Genomic DNA, 14,802 nt, shown 5'->3' on the forward strand with positions numbered 1-14,802 from the left:
ATATCCCAACTCTGCTCTGTTTACTGGTGGATGAGCGAGAACGTGGTCATGAAGTTCCTTAACATGGAGGCAAAATCGATTAGCGTTTCAAGCTCTCGGCCCAGGTTTATAATCCAGTTCAGGTTGGCAAAATGGTATATGGTTCTTCGACTGAAAGCCAAGTGGATATTTTTGTCCGTTTATGGGGTTCGCTTGCGTTCCAACTTGAGCACAGCAAAGCAGAAACAGCCACATTCCTTCAACACGTGTGTAATGGGGACAGAGAGATTATCTGAGAGCAACTGCACTAGAACTAAGCATAGGCCTCAGCAGCTGGAAGTGCAACCATGTCGACTCAAGATTGCAGCCTGAGCATTGTCCTGCCGTTTGCATCCAATAGTGTCGAATGGACTGAGGCCAAACCCGGAACTTTGGCAGCAAGGCAGATGTTTTATTAAATTTCCAGTTGGATGGTTCTCCTAGAGGAGATATGACATGTTTTGCATTATTCATAAACTTTTTGAACTGTTACTTCACCATGCACTCCAAGTGGCATGACCTAACTGCTGCTTTAGCCATAGCTTAGTGGATAGCACTTGCGCCTGAGTCAGAGGGTTGTGGGTTCAAGTCCCACTCCAGAGACTTGAGCATGATTCAGACTTGTCACTTCAGGTGCAGTGTTTAGGATATGCTACACTGTCACAGGTGCCATCTTTCAGATCGGAGACAAAAGCAAGGCTCCATCTGCTCTCTTGGGCGGATGTAAAAGATCCCACGACACCATTCTCAGAAGCGTAGGGATACTTTCCACAATCTTGTAATCAAATCAACACCTAAAACAAGCAGATGCAGGTCATTTCTTTAATTGCTGTTTGTGGATCTTGCTGTGCGCAAATTGGCTGTCAGGTTTCAGACATTAGTGACTGCACTTCAAAAGTACTGCATTGGCTGTAAAGTGCTTTGGGAAGTCTCGAGGCCATGAAAAAGAAAAAAAAGCTTTGCTCTTATACAGCGCCTTGTCCGACCTCAGGATGTCCCAAAGCGCTTCATTATTTTTATTCATCTACAGGATGTGGGTGTCAGTGGCTTAGCCAGCATTTATTGCCCATCCCCAATTGCCCTTGAGAAGGTGGTGGGTGAGTTGCCTTCTTCAATCACTGCAGTCCATGTGGTGTAGGTACACCCACAGTGCTGTTAGGGAGGGAGTTCCAGGATTTTGACCCAGCGACAGTGAAGGAACAGCGATATATTTCCAACTCAGGATGCTGAGTGGCTTGGAGGGGAACTTCCAGGTGATGGTGTTCCCATCTATCTGCTGCCTTTGTCATTCTAGATGGTAGAGGTCGTGGATTTGGAAGATGCTGCCTAAGGAGCCTTGGTGAGCTCTTGTAGATGAGTACACCTTGTGCATCTTGTAGATGGTACACATTGCTGCTACTGTGCATTGGTGGTGGAGGGAGTGAATGTTTAAGGTGCCAATCATGCAGGCTGCTTTTTCCTGGATGGTGTTAAGCTTCTTGAGTGTTGTTGGAGCTGCTCTCCAGGCAAGTGGGGAATATTCCATCACACTCCTGACCTGTGCCTTGTAGATGGTGGACAGGCTTTGGGGACTCGGGAGGTGAATTACTCACTGCAGCATTCCCAGCCTCTGACCTGCTCTTGTAGCCACAATATTTATACGGCTAGTCCAGTTCAGTTTTTGGTCAATGGTAACTCCCAGGATGTTGATAGTGGAGGATTCAGTGATGGTAATGCCACACTGCTGCCATTGTGCATCGGTGGTGGAGGGCGTGAATGTTTGTGGAAGGGGAGCCAATCAAGCAGCTTTTGTTCTGGACGTTGTCAAGCTTCGAGTGTTGTTGAAGCTGCACTCATCCAGCAAATGAAGTATTTTTAAAGTGCATTGTTGTAATGTAGGAAATGCTACAGCATTTTGCGCACACAAACAGCACTGGTGATGATTACCAAATAATCTGTTTTTTCTTGAAGTGATAGCATCAATATGTTTCAGACGGATTTCAAATCCAGGAAGCAAGATTGGATTTCAGAACAACCAGCCAATGTAATTTGTTCTCCAAACCCAAAACAGAATCGGCAACAATTTATTCTCATGATTTGAAGCAATGCCCAAATGAATTCTTAAATTTAGTGACACAGGATTTGGCACCACACTATAGGAATGACCAGTGTGGAAAAAGAATATGAGGCATTTTTCTAAGCTCAGGTTAAGGTGTAGGCACACTAACGGATAAATGTAGAGGGAACAGTAAACACAGTAAAACAATCAAGTCAGAGGGAGTACAGCTGCATTAAGTTTCAAGGGAGTAAGGCAAGGCTGGATGGCCTCTACTTTAATGCCAGGAGTAACACAGGTAAAATGGATGAGTTAAGGCTGAGGATTGACACATGGAATTGTGATATAGTAGCCATCACCGAGACGTGGTTGAGGGAGGGGCAGGATTGGCAGCTCAACATTCTGGGATATAGAATCTTCAGGCGAGACAGGGGAAGGGGTAAAAAGAGGAAGAGGCATTGCATTATTAATTAAGGAGTCAGATACTGCAGTCAGGAGAGATGATATCTTGAAGGGGGCATCGAATGAAGCTTTGTGGGTAGAGCTTAGAAATAAAAAAGGGGCAGCCACATTGTTAGGTGTTTATTACAGACCACCAGTTGGTCAGCGGGAAATTGAGGAGCAAATATGTGCACAATTTGCGGAGGTGTGTAAAAATAATAATAGGGTAATTATATTAGGTGATTTCAACCTTCCCAACATTAATTGGGATAGACATAGTGTTAAGGGCTTGGATGTAGTGAATTTTTTGAAATGTGTACAGGAGAACTTTTTAGGTCAATATGTAGAGGGTTCAACAAGGGACGGCGCATTGCTGGACTTAATTCTGGGGAATGAAGCCGGACAGGTGGCTGAGATGGTGATGGGCGAGCATTTTGTAGTGATAGTGACCACAACATGGTACAGTAAGTTTGTTATGGACAAAGAAATAGACAAGTTGCAAAAAAATGTTTTTGACTGGGGGAAAGAGTGGATTTTAGTAAAATAAGGCAGGATCTGGCCAAGGTAGACTGGGAACAGTTACTCATGGGGAAATCTACAGAGAAGCAGTTGGGGGGGGAGGGGTGTTCAAAAAGGAAATGAGGAGGGTACAGGCTCAATATGTTCCCTCTAGGGTGATAGGAAGGAGTAACAAGCCCAGAGAACCATGGATGACCAGACATTTTCAAGTTACGATGAGAAGGAAAAGAGAGGCTTTTAGCAGGTACAAGGGAAGCAAATCAGCAGAGGTATTAGTGGAGTACAGAAAATGTAGGGTGGACCTTAAGAAAGCAATTAGGAGAGCAAAGAGGGGATATGAAAAAGCTCTGGCTGGTAAAAATAGGGAAAATCCCAAGATATTCTATAAGTATATCAATGGGAAGAGGATAACCTGGGAAAGAGTAGGCCCATAAGGGACCAATCTATGGGTAGAGCTAGAGGACATCGCTAGAATGTTGAATGAATACTTCACATCCATCTTCACCCAAGAGAATGAGGATGAAGTTATTGAACTTGGGGAGAGAGAGACTGCGAGGTTCTTGAGCAAATTGATAAGGTATTGGAGGTGTTGGCAGGCTTAAAAGTAGACAAATGTCCAGATCCAGATGATTTGTATCCCAGACTGCTGAGGGAGGCAAGGAAGGAGATTGCAGGGGCTCTGACCCAAATTTTTAATTCCTCTCTGGCCACAGGGTAGGTGCCAGAGGACTGGAGAACAACTAATGTGGTTCTGCTATTTAAGAAGGGTTGTTGAGATAAGCCAGGAACTACAGGCCAGTGAGTCTCACGTCAGTGGCAGAGAAACTATTGAAGAAAATTCTGAAGGAGAGAATCTATCTCCACTTGGAAAGGCAAGGTTTGATCAGGGATAGTCAGCATGGCTTTGTCAGAGGGAGGTTATGCCTAACAAATTTGATTGAATTTTTTGAGGAGGTGACCAGGTGTGTAGATGAGGGTAGTGTAGTTGATGTAGTTTATATGGATTTCAGCAAAGCCTTTGACAAGGTCTCACATGGGAGACTTATAAAGAAGGCAAATGCACATGGGATACAGGGTAATTTGATAAGGTGGATTCAAAATTGGCTTAGTTGTTGGAGACAGAAGGTGATGACAGAAGGATGCTTTAGTGACTGGAAGCCAGTGTCCAGTGGCGTACCACAGGGATCTGAGCTCAGTCCCCTATTATTTGTCATTTATATAAACAACACAGATGACTATGTGGGGGGTAGGATTAGTAAGTTTGCAGATGACACAAAGGTTGGCTGGGTGTTAACAGTGAGGTTGAGTGTCTTGGGTCACAGGAAGATATAGACGGGATGGTCAAATGGACAGATAAGTGGCAGATGGAATTTAACCCTGAAAAGTGTGAGGTGATAGACTTTGGAAGGAGTAATTTGACAATGAAGTATTCAATGAATGGCAAGACACTAGGAAGTTCTGAGGAACAAAGGGACCTTGGCGTGTGTGTCCATGGATCTCTAAGGCAGAGGGGCATGTTAGCGGGGTGGTGAAAAAGGCATATGGGACACTTGCCTTTATCAACTGAGGCATAGGTTACAAAAGTAGGTCATATTGGAGTTGTATAGAACCTTGGTGAGGCCACAGCTGGAGTACTGTGTGCAGTTCTGGTCACCATTTTTGGAAGGATGTGATTGCACTGGAGGGGGTGCAGAGGAGATTCACCAGGATGTTGCCTGGGATGAAATATTTAAGTTATGAAGAGAGGTTGGATAGACTTGGGTTGTTTTCGTTGGAGCAGAGAAGACTGAGAGGCGTTCTGATTGAGGTGTACAAGATTATGGAGGGGCACAGACAGGGTGGATAGCGAGCAGCTGTTCCCCTTAGTTGAAGGGTCAGTCACAAGGGGACATAAATTCAAGGTGAGGGGCAGGAAGTTTAGGGCTGGAGGGGGATTTGAGGAGAAACCTTTTTACCCAGAGGGTGGTGACGGTTTGGAATGCGCTGCCTGGGAGGGTGGTGGAGGCGGGTTGCTTCACATCCTTTAAAAAGTACCTGGGTGAGCACTTGGCACGTCATAACATTCAAGGCTATGGGCCAAGTGCTGGTAAATGGGATTAGGTAGGTAGGTCAGGTGTTTCTCACGTGTCGGTGCAGACTCCATGGGGCCTCTTCTGCACTGTGTGATTCTGTGAACTTTTCCTCCACTTTAGGTAGAATACACTGTGCTAAGAGTGTTCCATTCACCTGACAATGATGTCACCCCACTTTGGCAGCCACAAAATAGCTCCAAAACAAATCATCAGTCATGCTCTGCAACTGGATTAAGGCTGCCATTATGTCTCAGCTCTAGTGATTCGAAATCAAATCAGCATCATTTATGGGGATTTTTTTTTTTGACCTTGCTCCTGATAAACAGCACCAAAATAGTACAAAAGAGAGTGGGGAGGAATCTCTGACCCAAAAAAAAAGCCAACTTAGATTACAACCACATCAAAGTGATGTCAGCTTGAATGGTCAGATCAAAAACAGTAATATTTTGGGAATGCCATGAATGCTGCCTTGGGAATAGTGTCAGCCCTTTAGATATTAACCCGCGAGCTGCTGCCCCCAATGCAGAATTGGATCTAACTTTACCAGGTGTTCCTTGGCAAGCAGAACATAATACAATGTATGCTAGAACCTAATCTGACGGGTAGCATTAACAAATTAGACTTGGCTGCAATGGTGCACAATCTTTTAACCCTGCAGGGTGTTAAAGATCCAAGGATAAAACAGCATTGTGCTCTTGATAGCAGTGTGCAATGCTAAGTGGAATTTCAGCATCATTATTTCCAAAGATAAATCAAACCTTGATATAATTTGAAGCTAAATGATGGATGTATTTTTATGACTGCTCTCCTACAACCAGTTCTATAAATACTGAGAAAACGTCTTGATTGTCGCCACCAGAGACTGTGTCTTCAATTCAACCATTGACAAAGGTAGAAATGCACAGCTAACCCTTAGTGACACAGGCATTGGCCAAAACTTAGCAAAGAACTGTTAGCAGGCAGACATGATTAAAATGCACTTTACAGCATGTTGTATTCATGGAAATGACTCTCAACTTGAAAGCATCAGTACATTATGTGGCTCTTCCTGATCAACAGCAGAATGAAAATATTCAACATTCTCCCTTTTGATGTTCCTTCCACAGGCAGTGAGTCAGGTTGTGCATTTTACAACAAGATACCTGACAGCGCTAGAACTATAAAGCCATAAAAAGGTTACAGCACAGAAAGAAACCATTCAGCCCATCCTGTCTGCGGCAGCAGTTCAAACTTCCAGCATAAGTACCGTTCATGTGTGCGTGTCAGGACTTCCTCCGCGTCCTGAAGTGCATCAGCAACTGAAGTCGATTCACTCACCACAGTCAGTGTTTTTCATAGAACCTCCCTCATTGCAGTTGGTAAAATTGGGAGCCACTCCAATGTAGATTGTATACTGGTTCTATTTCACATACAACTGGTTAAGACGGAAGAATTAAGGAATAACACTTTTCTACATTACCACTCCTCCTCTTCAGTCCAGGGATAATTTTAAACCAACTCTGTCTGAAGGAACCCCGAAGGGTTTGGATTGACCGCCTGTTGTACACCGCGCCCAATTTTAATTTCCACTGATTTCAAAAGTAGAATCAGATGGGTGCTAAAAAGGGAGGTCAAGCGATCCTGCCAGTTTCATGCTGGATGGGATAGGTTACCATTACCCTGATTGACTCTCTGACACTACCCAAACTGTTTTTTGGTATTAATGCTTTCAAGCAGCTGTAACTCCATTGTGTAAAGTATACAATACAATGGTTTTGAATGAATCATGCTTATTGTAATAACCCATGTTGTGAAGACACTCAAAGCTAAATCCTAGAATCAAAGAATGATTACAGCATAGGAGGCGGCCATTTGGCCCGTTGTGTCTGTGCTGGCTCCTTGAAGGAGCAATTCAACTAATGGCACCACCACCCCTGCCTTCTTTCCATAGCCCTGCACATTCTTCCTTTTCGGATAATAATCCGGTTCCCTCTTGAATGCCTCGATTGAACCTGCCTCCACCACACTCTCAGGCAGTGCACTCCAGATCCTAATCACTTACTGTGTGAAAACGTAGCGCTGCACGTTGGCATTGCAAACAACTTCTCAGTGTCCACTGTGTGAAGCCCCTTCAGAACCTTCTCTAATTTATTGAGTTCACCTCTCATTCTCATCAACTCGAAAGCATTGGCCCAATTTATTCAACCTATTATAGGACAACCCTCTCTTCCCAGGAACCAATCTAGTGAACCTTCAATATATTACCTCCAATGCAAGTATAGCCTTCCTTAGTTATGGAGACCAAAATTGTGAATAATACTTGTGTGTTTGGTTTCACCAAAGCCCTGTACAACTGTAGCAAGACTTGCTTATACTCCCACCTCCCTTGTCTCCCTAAAAGAGATGGGGAATGCAACTCATTGGATAGCCCTTTCAAAGAGCCAGCTCAGGAATAATAGGCTAAAAGGGCCACATTCTGTGCTGTAAGATTCTATGATTTACTCAGTTGCACAGATACTTCTAGGTTTTACAAGAGAGTTAGAAAAATGAGACACTTGAGGTGCTATCATTCAGGCAGTGATCCACTTGATAGAATTGGCATCAATGTTAGCCTGCAATAGTTAGGTATTCTGTCTGGCAGCCATAAGAATAGCAGCATATCACTCCATCTTCCCCACCTTTCCTGTGGCTATCAGGACTTGGAGCTAGAATGCATGATGGTAGACCATCATTTGTAACGTCACCATCAATCCTCTCAAATTTACGAACGGCCAGTAGCAAAACTGTTTCAAAGTCGTCACATTACCACCAGGGTAGCCTGAATGGTTTAGTAATATGCCTTAATTCCTCTAATGATATAAAAAGACAGAAACAACCCAAACACTACTCTGTTATAACAATACACTGGCACTAGAATAAGCCACAACACTGCATTAAAGTCTGCTTCACAGGTGCGCAACGTTTAAGGTGCCAGTGTGCAAAGATGAAAAAAAACTTACCTCAGCAATAGCAGATTTTCAGCAGACCCACCGGAAGAACATGTGTAGCATCAGCCCTGTAAATTCGTGAGACCAGATAATGCATTTGTGTGAAACAAAGAAATCAGAAATTGATAAATAGTCAACTGGGACAAGAACCTCTGGGATTCAACCAAACTTTATTATAACAAAATTTTTTCTATAAAGGTCTAAAATAATTTTTGGAGTACATTGAGCTTTCTCCTACTTGTCTGTCCTCAATGTCTCTTTATCTGATGGGTGATTGTGTCTTAAGGTTTTCATTTGCTGGACAGTGTATTTAAGTTCAGCTTTGCCATAAGTGACACCTGTGGACAGTCAGCACTTTCAGCACAAATATGGCAAAAATGGTCAGAAAAGAACGTATGTGCTGATTCAGTATTTCCTGAGCATTCCAATATTACTGGTGAAAAATGTCAGTATTTTCCAGATTGGCTTGTGTTGTGATTTCAGGTCTCAGTTCAGATCCTCATTCTCTTGCCGCATTCGCTTGAGAAGATGCTCACTGACTGTTGCAAGAGGGTTTGCCTTAAATACAGCGTCATCAGTTGTGGCTTTGAATCTGGCTACCTCTTCCTCTCTGAAACGCAATAAAACAAAGTGCATTATCAGCATATATGCTCGTTATGGCACAGCAGATGGTAAATACTGAGCTGCTCAAATCCCAGAGGGAAACTTGAAACAGCTACCACAACTGTTTGCAATTTGTACTTTATTTCGAGATGCGTGTCTTAAATTCAGTAGTAATAAGATCGAGTCTTGGAGGTTTTTTTACAAAACTAAATTATACATTTATTAATAGAAGAAAAGATTTTAAGCACATAGATAGTTCTACAAATTACTACTATAATAACTCCTGAATCCCCAATTAATCTGGCTCCCAGTTACACGTCCGTTAAGGCAACAGTAAAACAAGATAGATTTCAACAGACCCAGGCAAAGCACACAATACCCTGGACAGCGATATTCACAATGAGTTTTCTTAGCTTCGGTTCCTGTAGGCTGCAACTTGATGCATCGAAGCTGGAGGCTTTTCACGCTTTAGATCTTAGAATGCCTTCTGCTTACACATAACCTCATCTCCTTTATACATGTTTCTCTCTTTATATTGTAAATTCCTTTATTCCAATGTGTCTTTGCAACTTTACTTTCCATAATATAAATCTTCCATAGTACTCACATTATCAGTAATCTTTGGGAAAAATAAACACACTGTTTGGCTTAGCCTCTTATGGCTAGGTGTAATACCTTATCATCTCTTTGAAATTCACTACTCTGGTTTATCTAAAAATGTAAATGTTCTTCACACCTCACATTCTAAAGCTTCAGCCATGTTTACATATTTAACATTTGAAACCTCGCTTCCCTTCTGATAACTCAAAACTCCAGACTGTCTGGAGTTTTTAATTCAATTAAAAACCCCCACACACGTCCACACTGAGAAACTAATCCAAACCCCACTATTAACTTACCCTTACAATAAATCACAATAGTATTATGAAAATTATTATATTTTCATGACAATGCTGAGCGAGTGTCTAAAGGACTTCAGGTTAACAGTAAACATGACCACACACTCAAGAATCCATCAGCTAACATTAATCAGCAAAGAAAGCACAACCCAAAAATGAAAAAACAAACTTGCACAGCAGAATGACTTTCACTGCAATTTTGTTCATGAGATATCTGGCATCCTCAGTTCTGATTGTGTATCAGATCAGGAAGTGGCCAATACCACTTCTGTTAACAAAGCAATTCTTAAAATCACAAGCTGCCCTTGTACTGATAATGAAAAATCCTCCAGTCCAAGCATCATAAATATCTCATAAATATGCACAGAACCAGATAACAAGCAGTTTACACTGATGGTTAGGTCATCAATTTGCAGTCCACCAGCAGCAGACATATCTAACTGTTTCCCCCATCAGCTGTTCCCACTGATACCAGTACCATTAGCATTGGGCAGATAAAAATCTGATGAATTGGTTTTGTGCAACACCCATGTCCTATAAAATGTGCAGCCCATTTTCTTGTTTCACCTACATGATTACAATCTCTTACTTGGAGGGTATCCACGACTTGTGATGCTGATCAACTGAAGCTTCAAACTTGCCATTTCAGACTCCCTCGCAAGGTGACCCCCCTCTATTGTGCAGCAGCCGATGTAACTGCATTGAGAAGACAGAAATCCTGCACTGGCTATGTCTTCAGTGGCTATGACTTTTTTTTTAAGGACCGTTACACTTTAGAAAGGATTGACCATAAGACATAGGAGCAGAAATTAGGCCATTCAGTCATCAAGTCTGCTCCGCCATTCAATCATGGCTGATAAGTTTCTCAACCCCATTCTCCTGCCTTCTCCCCGTAACCTTTGATCCCCTTACCAATCAAGAACCTATCTATCTCGGTCTTAAATACACTCAATGACCTGGCCTCCACAGCCTTCTGTGGCAATGAATTCCATAGATTCACCACTCTCTGCCTAAAGAAGTTTCTCCTCATCTCTGTTCTAAAAGATCTTCCGTTTACTCTGAGGCTGTGCCCTCAAGTCCTAGTCTCTCCTACTAATGGAAACATCTTCCCCATGTCCACTCTATCCAGGCCTTTCAGTATTCTGTAAGTTTCAATCAAATCCCCCCTCATCCTTCTAAACTCCATCAAGTATAGACCCAGAGTCCTCAAACATTCCTCATATGTTAAGCCTTTCATTCCTGGGATCGTTGTCGTGAACCTCCTCTGGACCCTCTCCAGGGCCAGAACATCCTTCCTCAGATACGGGGCCCAAAATTGCTCACAATATTCTAAATGTGGTCTGACCAGAGTCTTATAAAGCCTCAGCAGAACATCCCTGCTTTTATATTCTAGTCCTCTCGAAATAAATGCCAACATTGCATTTGCCTTCCTAACTACCGACTCAACCTGCAAGTTAACCTTAAGAGAATCCTGGACTAGGACTCCCAAGTCCCTATGCACTCCAGATTTCTGAATTCTCTCCCCATTTAAAAAATAGTCTATGCCTCTATTCTTCCTACCAAAGTGCATGACCTCACACTTCCCCACACTGAATTCCACCTGCCACTTCTTTGCCCATTCTCCTAACCTGTCCAAATCCTTCTGCAGCCTCTCTGCCTCCTCAATATTACCTGTCCCTCCACTATCTTTGTATTGTCTGCAAACTTAGCCAGGATGCCCTCGATTCCTTCATCTAGATCATTAAAGTGAAAAGTTGTGGTCCCAACACTGACCCCTGAGGAACTCCACCAGTCACCGACTGCCATCCTGAGAAGGATCCACTTATCCCCACTCTCTGCCTCCTGCCAGACAGCCAATCTTCTATCCATGCTAGTACCTTGCCTCTAACACCATGGGCGTCTTACTGAGCAGCCTCCTGTGCAGCACCTTGTCAAAGGCCCTCTGGAAGTCCAAGTAGATAACATCCATTGGCTCTCCTTTGTCTAACCTACTCGTTACCTCCTCAAAGAATTCCAACAGATTTGTCAGGCATGACCTCCCCTTGATGAAACCATGCTGACTTTGCCCTATTTTACCATGCACTTCCAAGTATTCTGAAATCTCATCCTTAATAATGGACTCTAAAATCTTACCAACGACCGAGGTCAGGCTAATCAGCCTGTAATTTCCCGTCTTTTGCCTCACTCCCTTCTTAAACAGGGGGGTTACATTAGCGATTTTCCAGTCCTCTGGGACCCTCCCTGACTCCAGTGATTCCTGAAACATCACCACTAATGCCTCCACTATCTCTTCAGCTATCTCCTTCAGAGCTCTGGCGTGTAATCCATCTGGTCCAGGTGATTTATCCACCTTCAGACCTTTCAGTTTTCCTAGCACCTTCTCCTTGGTAATGGCCACCATATTCACCTCTGTCCCCCGACTCTCTTGATCTTTGGGGATGTTACTCATGTCTTCCACCGTGAAGACTGATGCAAAGTACCTATTCAGTTCCTCCGCCATTTCTTTGTTCCCCACTACTACTTCTCCAGCATCATTTCCCAGCGGCCCAATGTCCACTTTTGCCTCTCTCTTATCTTTTATATATCTAAAAAAACTCTTGCAATCTTCTTTTATATTATTGGCTTGTTTACCCTCATATTTAATCTTCTCCATCCTTATTTCTTTTTTAGTTGTCCTTTGTTGGTCTTTGTAGGCTTCCCAATCCCTTGGTTTCCCACTGTTCTTCGCTGCATTGTATACTTTCTCTTTAGCTTTTACGCTGTCCCTGACTTCCCTTGTCAGCCATGGTTGCCTCGTCCTCCCTTTAGTATGCTTCTTCTTCCTAGGGATGAATTTTTGCTGTGTCTCCCAAATTACTCCCAGAAATTCCTGCCATTGCTGTTCCACTGTCTTTCCTGCTAGGCTCATCTCCCAGTCAATTCTGGCCAGCTCCTCCCTCATGCCTCTGTAGTTGCCTTTATTCAACTGTAATACCATTACATCTGATTCCAGCTTTTCCCTCTCAAATTGCAGGGTAAATTCTATCATATTATGGTCACTTCCTCCTAAGGGTTCCTTCACCTTAAGCTCCCTTATCAAATCTGCCTCATTACACATCACTCAATCTAGAATTGCCTGTTCTCTAGTGGGCTCCACCACAAGCTGCTCCAAAAAGCCATCTCGTAGACATTCCACAAATTCCTTTTCTTGGGATCCACTACCAACCTGATTTTCCCAGTCTACCTGCATATTGAAATCCCCATGATCACTGTAACCTTGCCTTTCTTATACACCTATTTTATCTCCTGGTGTATCTTGTGCCCCACAGCCTGACTACTGTTCGGAGGCCTGTACATAACTCCCATTATGGTTTTTTTTTAACCTTTGCGGTTCCTCAACTCTACCCAGATTCTACATCATCTGACCCTACATCATTTCTTGCTATTGATTTAATTTCATTTCTCACTAACAAAGCAACCCCACCCCCTCTGCCAACCTGCCTATCTTTCCGATAGAATGTATATCCTTGGATATTTAGCTCCCAGTCCTGATCCCCTTGCAGCCATGTCTCCGTAATGCCCACCACATCATACCTACCAATTTCAATCTGTGCCACAAGCCCATTTACCTTATTTCGTATACTGCGTGCATTCAGATACAACTCCTTCAGTCCTGTATTTCCAGTCCCCTTTCTCATTGTTGTCCCTTTATCTGATGTGCTTGAAGTTAGATTCCTAGCCCTTTCCAAACAGTCTGTCCTATTTTGTGTTCTGGAGACTTTAATAGCCTCTCCTGGGTTCTCCTTTCTTTTCAGATTTTTCATAATTTTCCATGAAGTTGAATCCACCCCCCACACGCTAACCTGCTGCTTTGTTTCCCTTAGTCATACTTCTTGGAGATTTACCCTTCCCTCCCCCCCCCCACTTTCTAGTTTAAAGTCCTGTTGACCACCCTATTTACCCTTTTTGCTAGAACATTGGTCCCAGATCAGTTCAGGTGGAGACAGTCCCAACGGTACAGATCCCTCCTGTTCCAATACTGATGCCAGTGCCCCACGAAATGGAAGCCCTCTTTCCCACACCACTCCTTTAGCCACTTGTTTATTTCCCTTATTTGAAGAGTGAAAAATATTACTATTCTTCTGTGATCTCTGCGCTTCCCTAATTCTGCCCTCTTAAGCATCCCCAACCCTTGCTTTTCACCATGGGTGGCCGTGCCTTCAATGAAGACCATGTTCTGGAATGCCCTCCCTAAACCTCTTGTTTCTTTACCTCTTTCTTCCTTTAAGATGCTCTTTGAAAGTCTACCTCCTCGACCAAGTTCTTGGTCATGTAGTCTAATACCTCCTTATGTGGCTGAGCGTCAAATTTATCTTTGTCACACTCCTGCCAAGTGCCCTGGGATAATTTATGTTAAAGCTGCGAGCTAAGTACAAGCTGTTGTTAGAAGCAGTAATATGCAGCAAATCCCCGAGTCACCAAGCACACCTTGGCGGTCCCACTGTTGCAGGTGCAGCAAAGGTTATCTTTGGAGCCCGAAGCCTGTCCAAGATCTTTGGGTGAAGGTTGCACAGAGTAGCAACCAGGGAGCAAATATGGAGGAAATTTCCTGGATATCAGGTATGCCAATTTAAGTATAACAACCTTTGTACACATTATTAATATTGCGGCATTGTGTGCATGACTTCCAGGATGTACAGCACCCTTGCAGCCACCATCAGAAGCACTGAGTGAGTTACGTTAAAAGTCACAACTTAATAAACTTTGAGCACTTGATTTCTACATAGCGCAGTTTCTGTTGGGAACAGCCATGTTAAGGCAACAACTGATAATACAATGGTCTAGGATGGCAACTGAGATACCAGAAAATTGGACAGCAACTCGAGTTGTCCTGACACTCAGATTGAACTAAGGCATCAACCAAGAAATTATAGCCCTGCTGGCGTAACCACAATGGAGGGAAAATGCTCAGAAAGACAATTGCCACCATCAGTATTCATTGCAAGAACAGAATGATATAGTAACATAAAAAGATTTCACATGCAACTTAAGAAAAATAAAACCATTGGATTTCTTTGTTAAGCAGATTTGCATTTATATAGTGCCTTTCATAATCTCAGGAATTACAGCCAATAAAGTACTTTTGAACATGGTTACTGTTGTAATGTAGGAAATGTGGCAGTTAATTAGTACAGCAGAATTACAGCAAGATCCCATGATGTGATTTGATTTGATAATGACCAGATCATCTGCTGGCGACATTAGTTAAG

At 43.1% G+C, this 14,802-nt stretch overlaps 1 protein-coding gene across 1 annotated transcript in view; it reads right to left on the reverse strand.

The window, feature by feature from the left end:
- Window positions 1-8,204: 8,204 nt before the first annotated feature.
- fam207a (family with sequence similarity 207 member A) overlaps window positions 8,205-14,802 on the reverse strand; it is a 104,729-nt gene continuing 98,131 nt past the window's right edge. Inside the window, exon 6 of the mRNA XM_041201819.1 lies at window positions 8,205-8,661. Coding sequence (XP_041057753.1) covers window positions 8,538-8,661 — 124 coding nt within the window. The 3' untranslated portion in view covers window positions 8,205-8,537. The remainder of the gene's footprint in view (window positions 8,662-14,802) is intronic.

The sequence above is a fragment of the Carcharodon carcharias genome, chromosome 12 (genome assembly GCF_017639515.1).
Source record: "Carcharodon carcharias isolate sCarCar2 chromosome 12, sCarCar2.pri, whole genome shotgun sequence".
Taxonomy (NCBI): Eukaryota; Metazoa; Chordata; class Chondrichthyes; order Lamniformes; family Lamnidae; genus Carcharodon; species Carcharodon carcharias.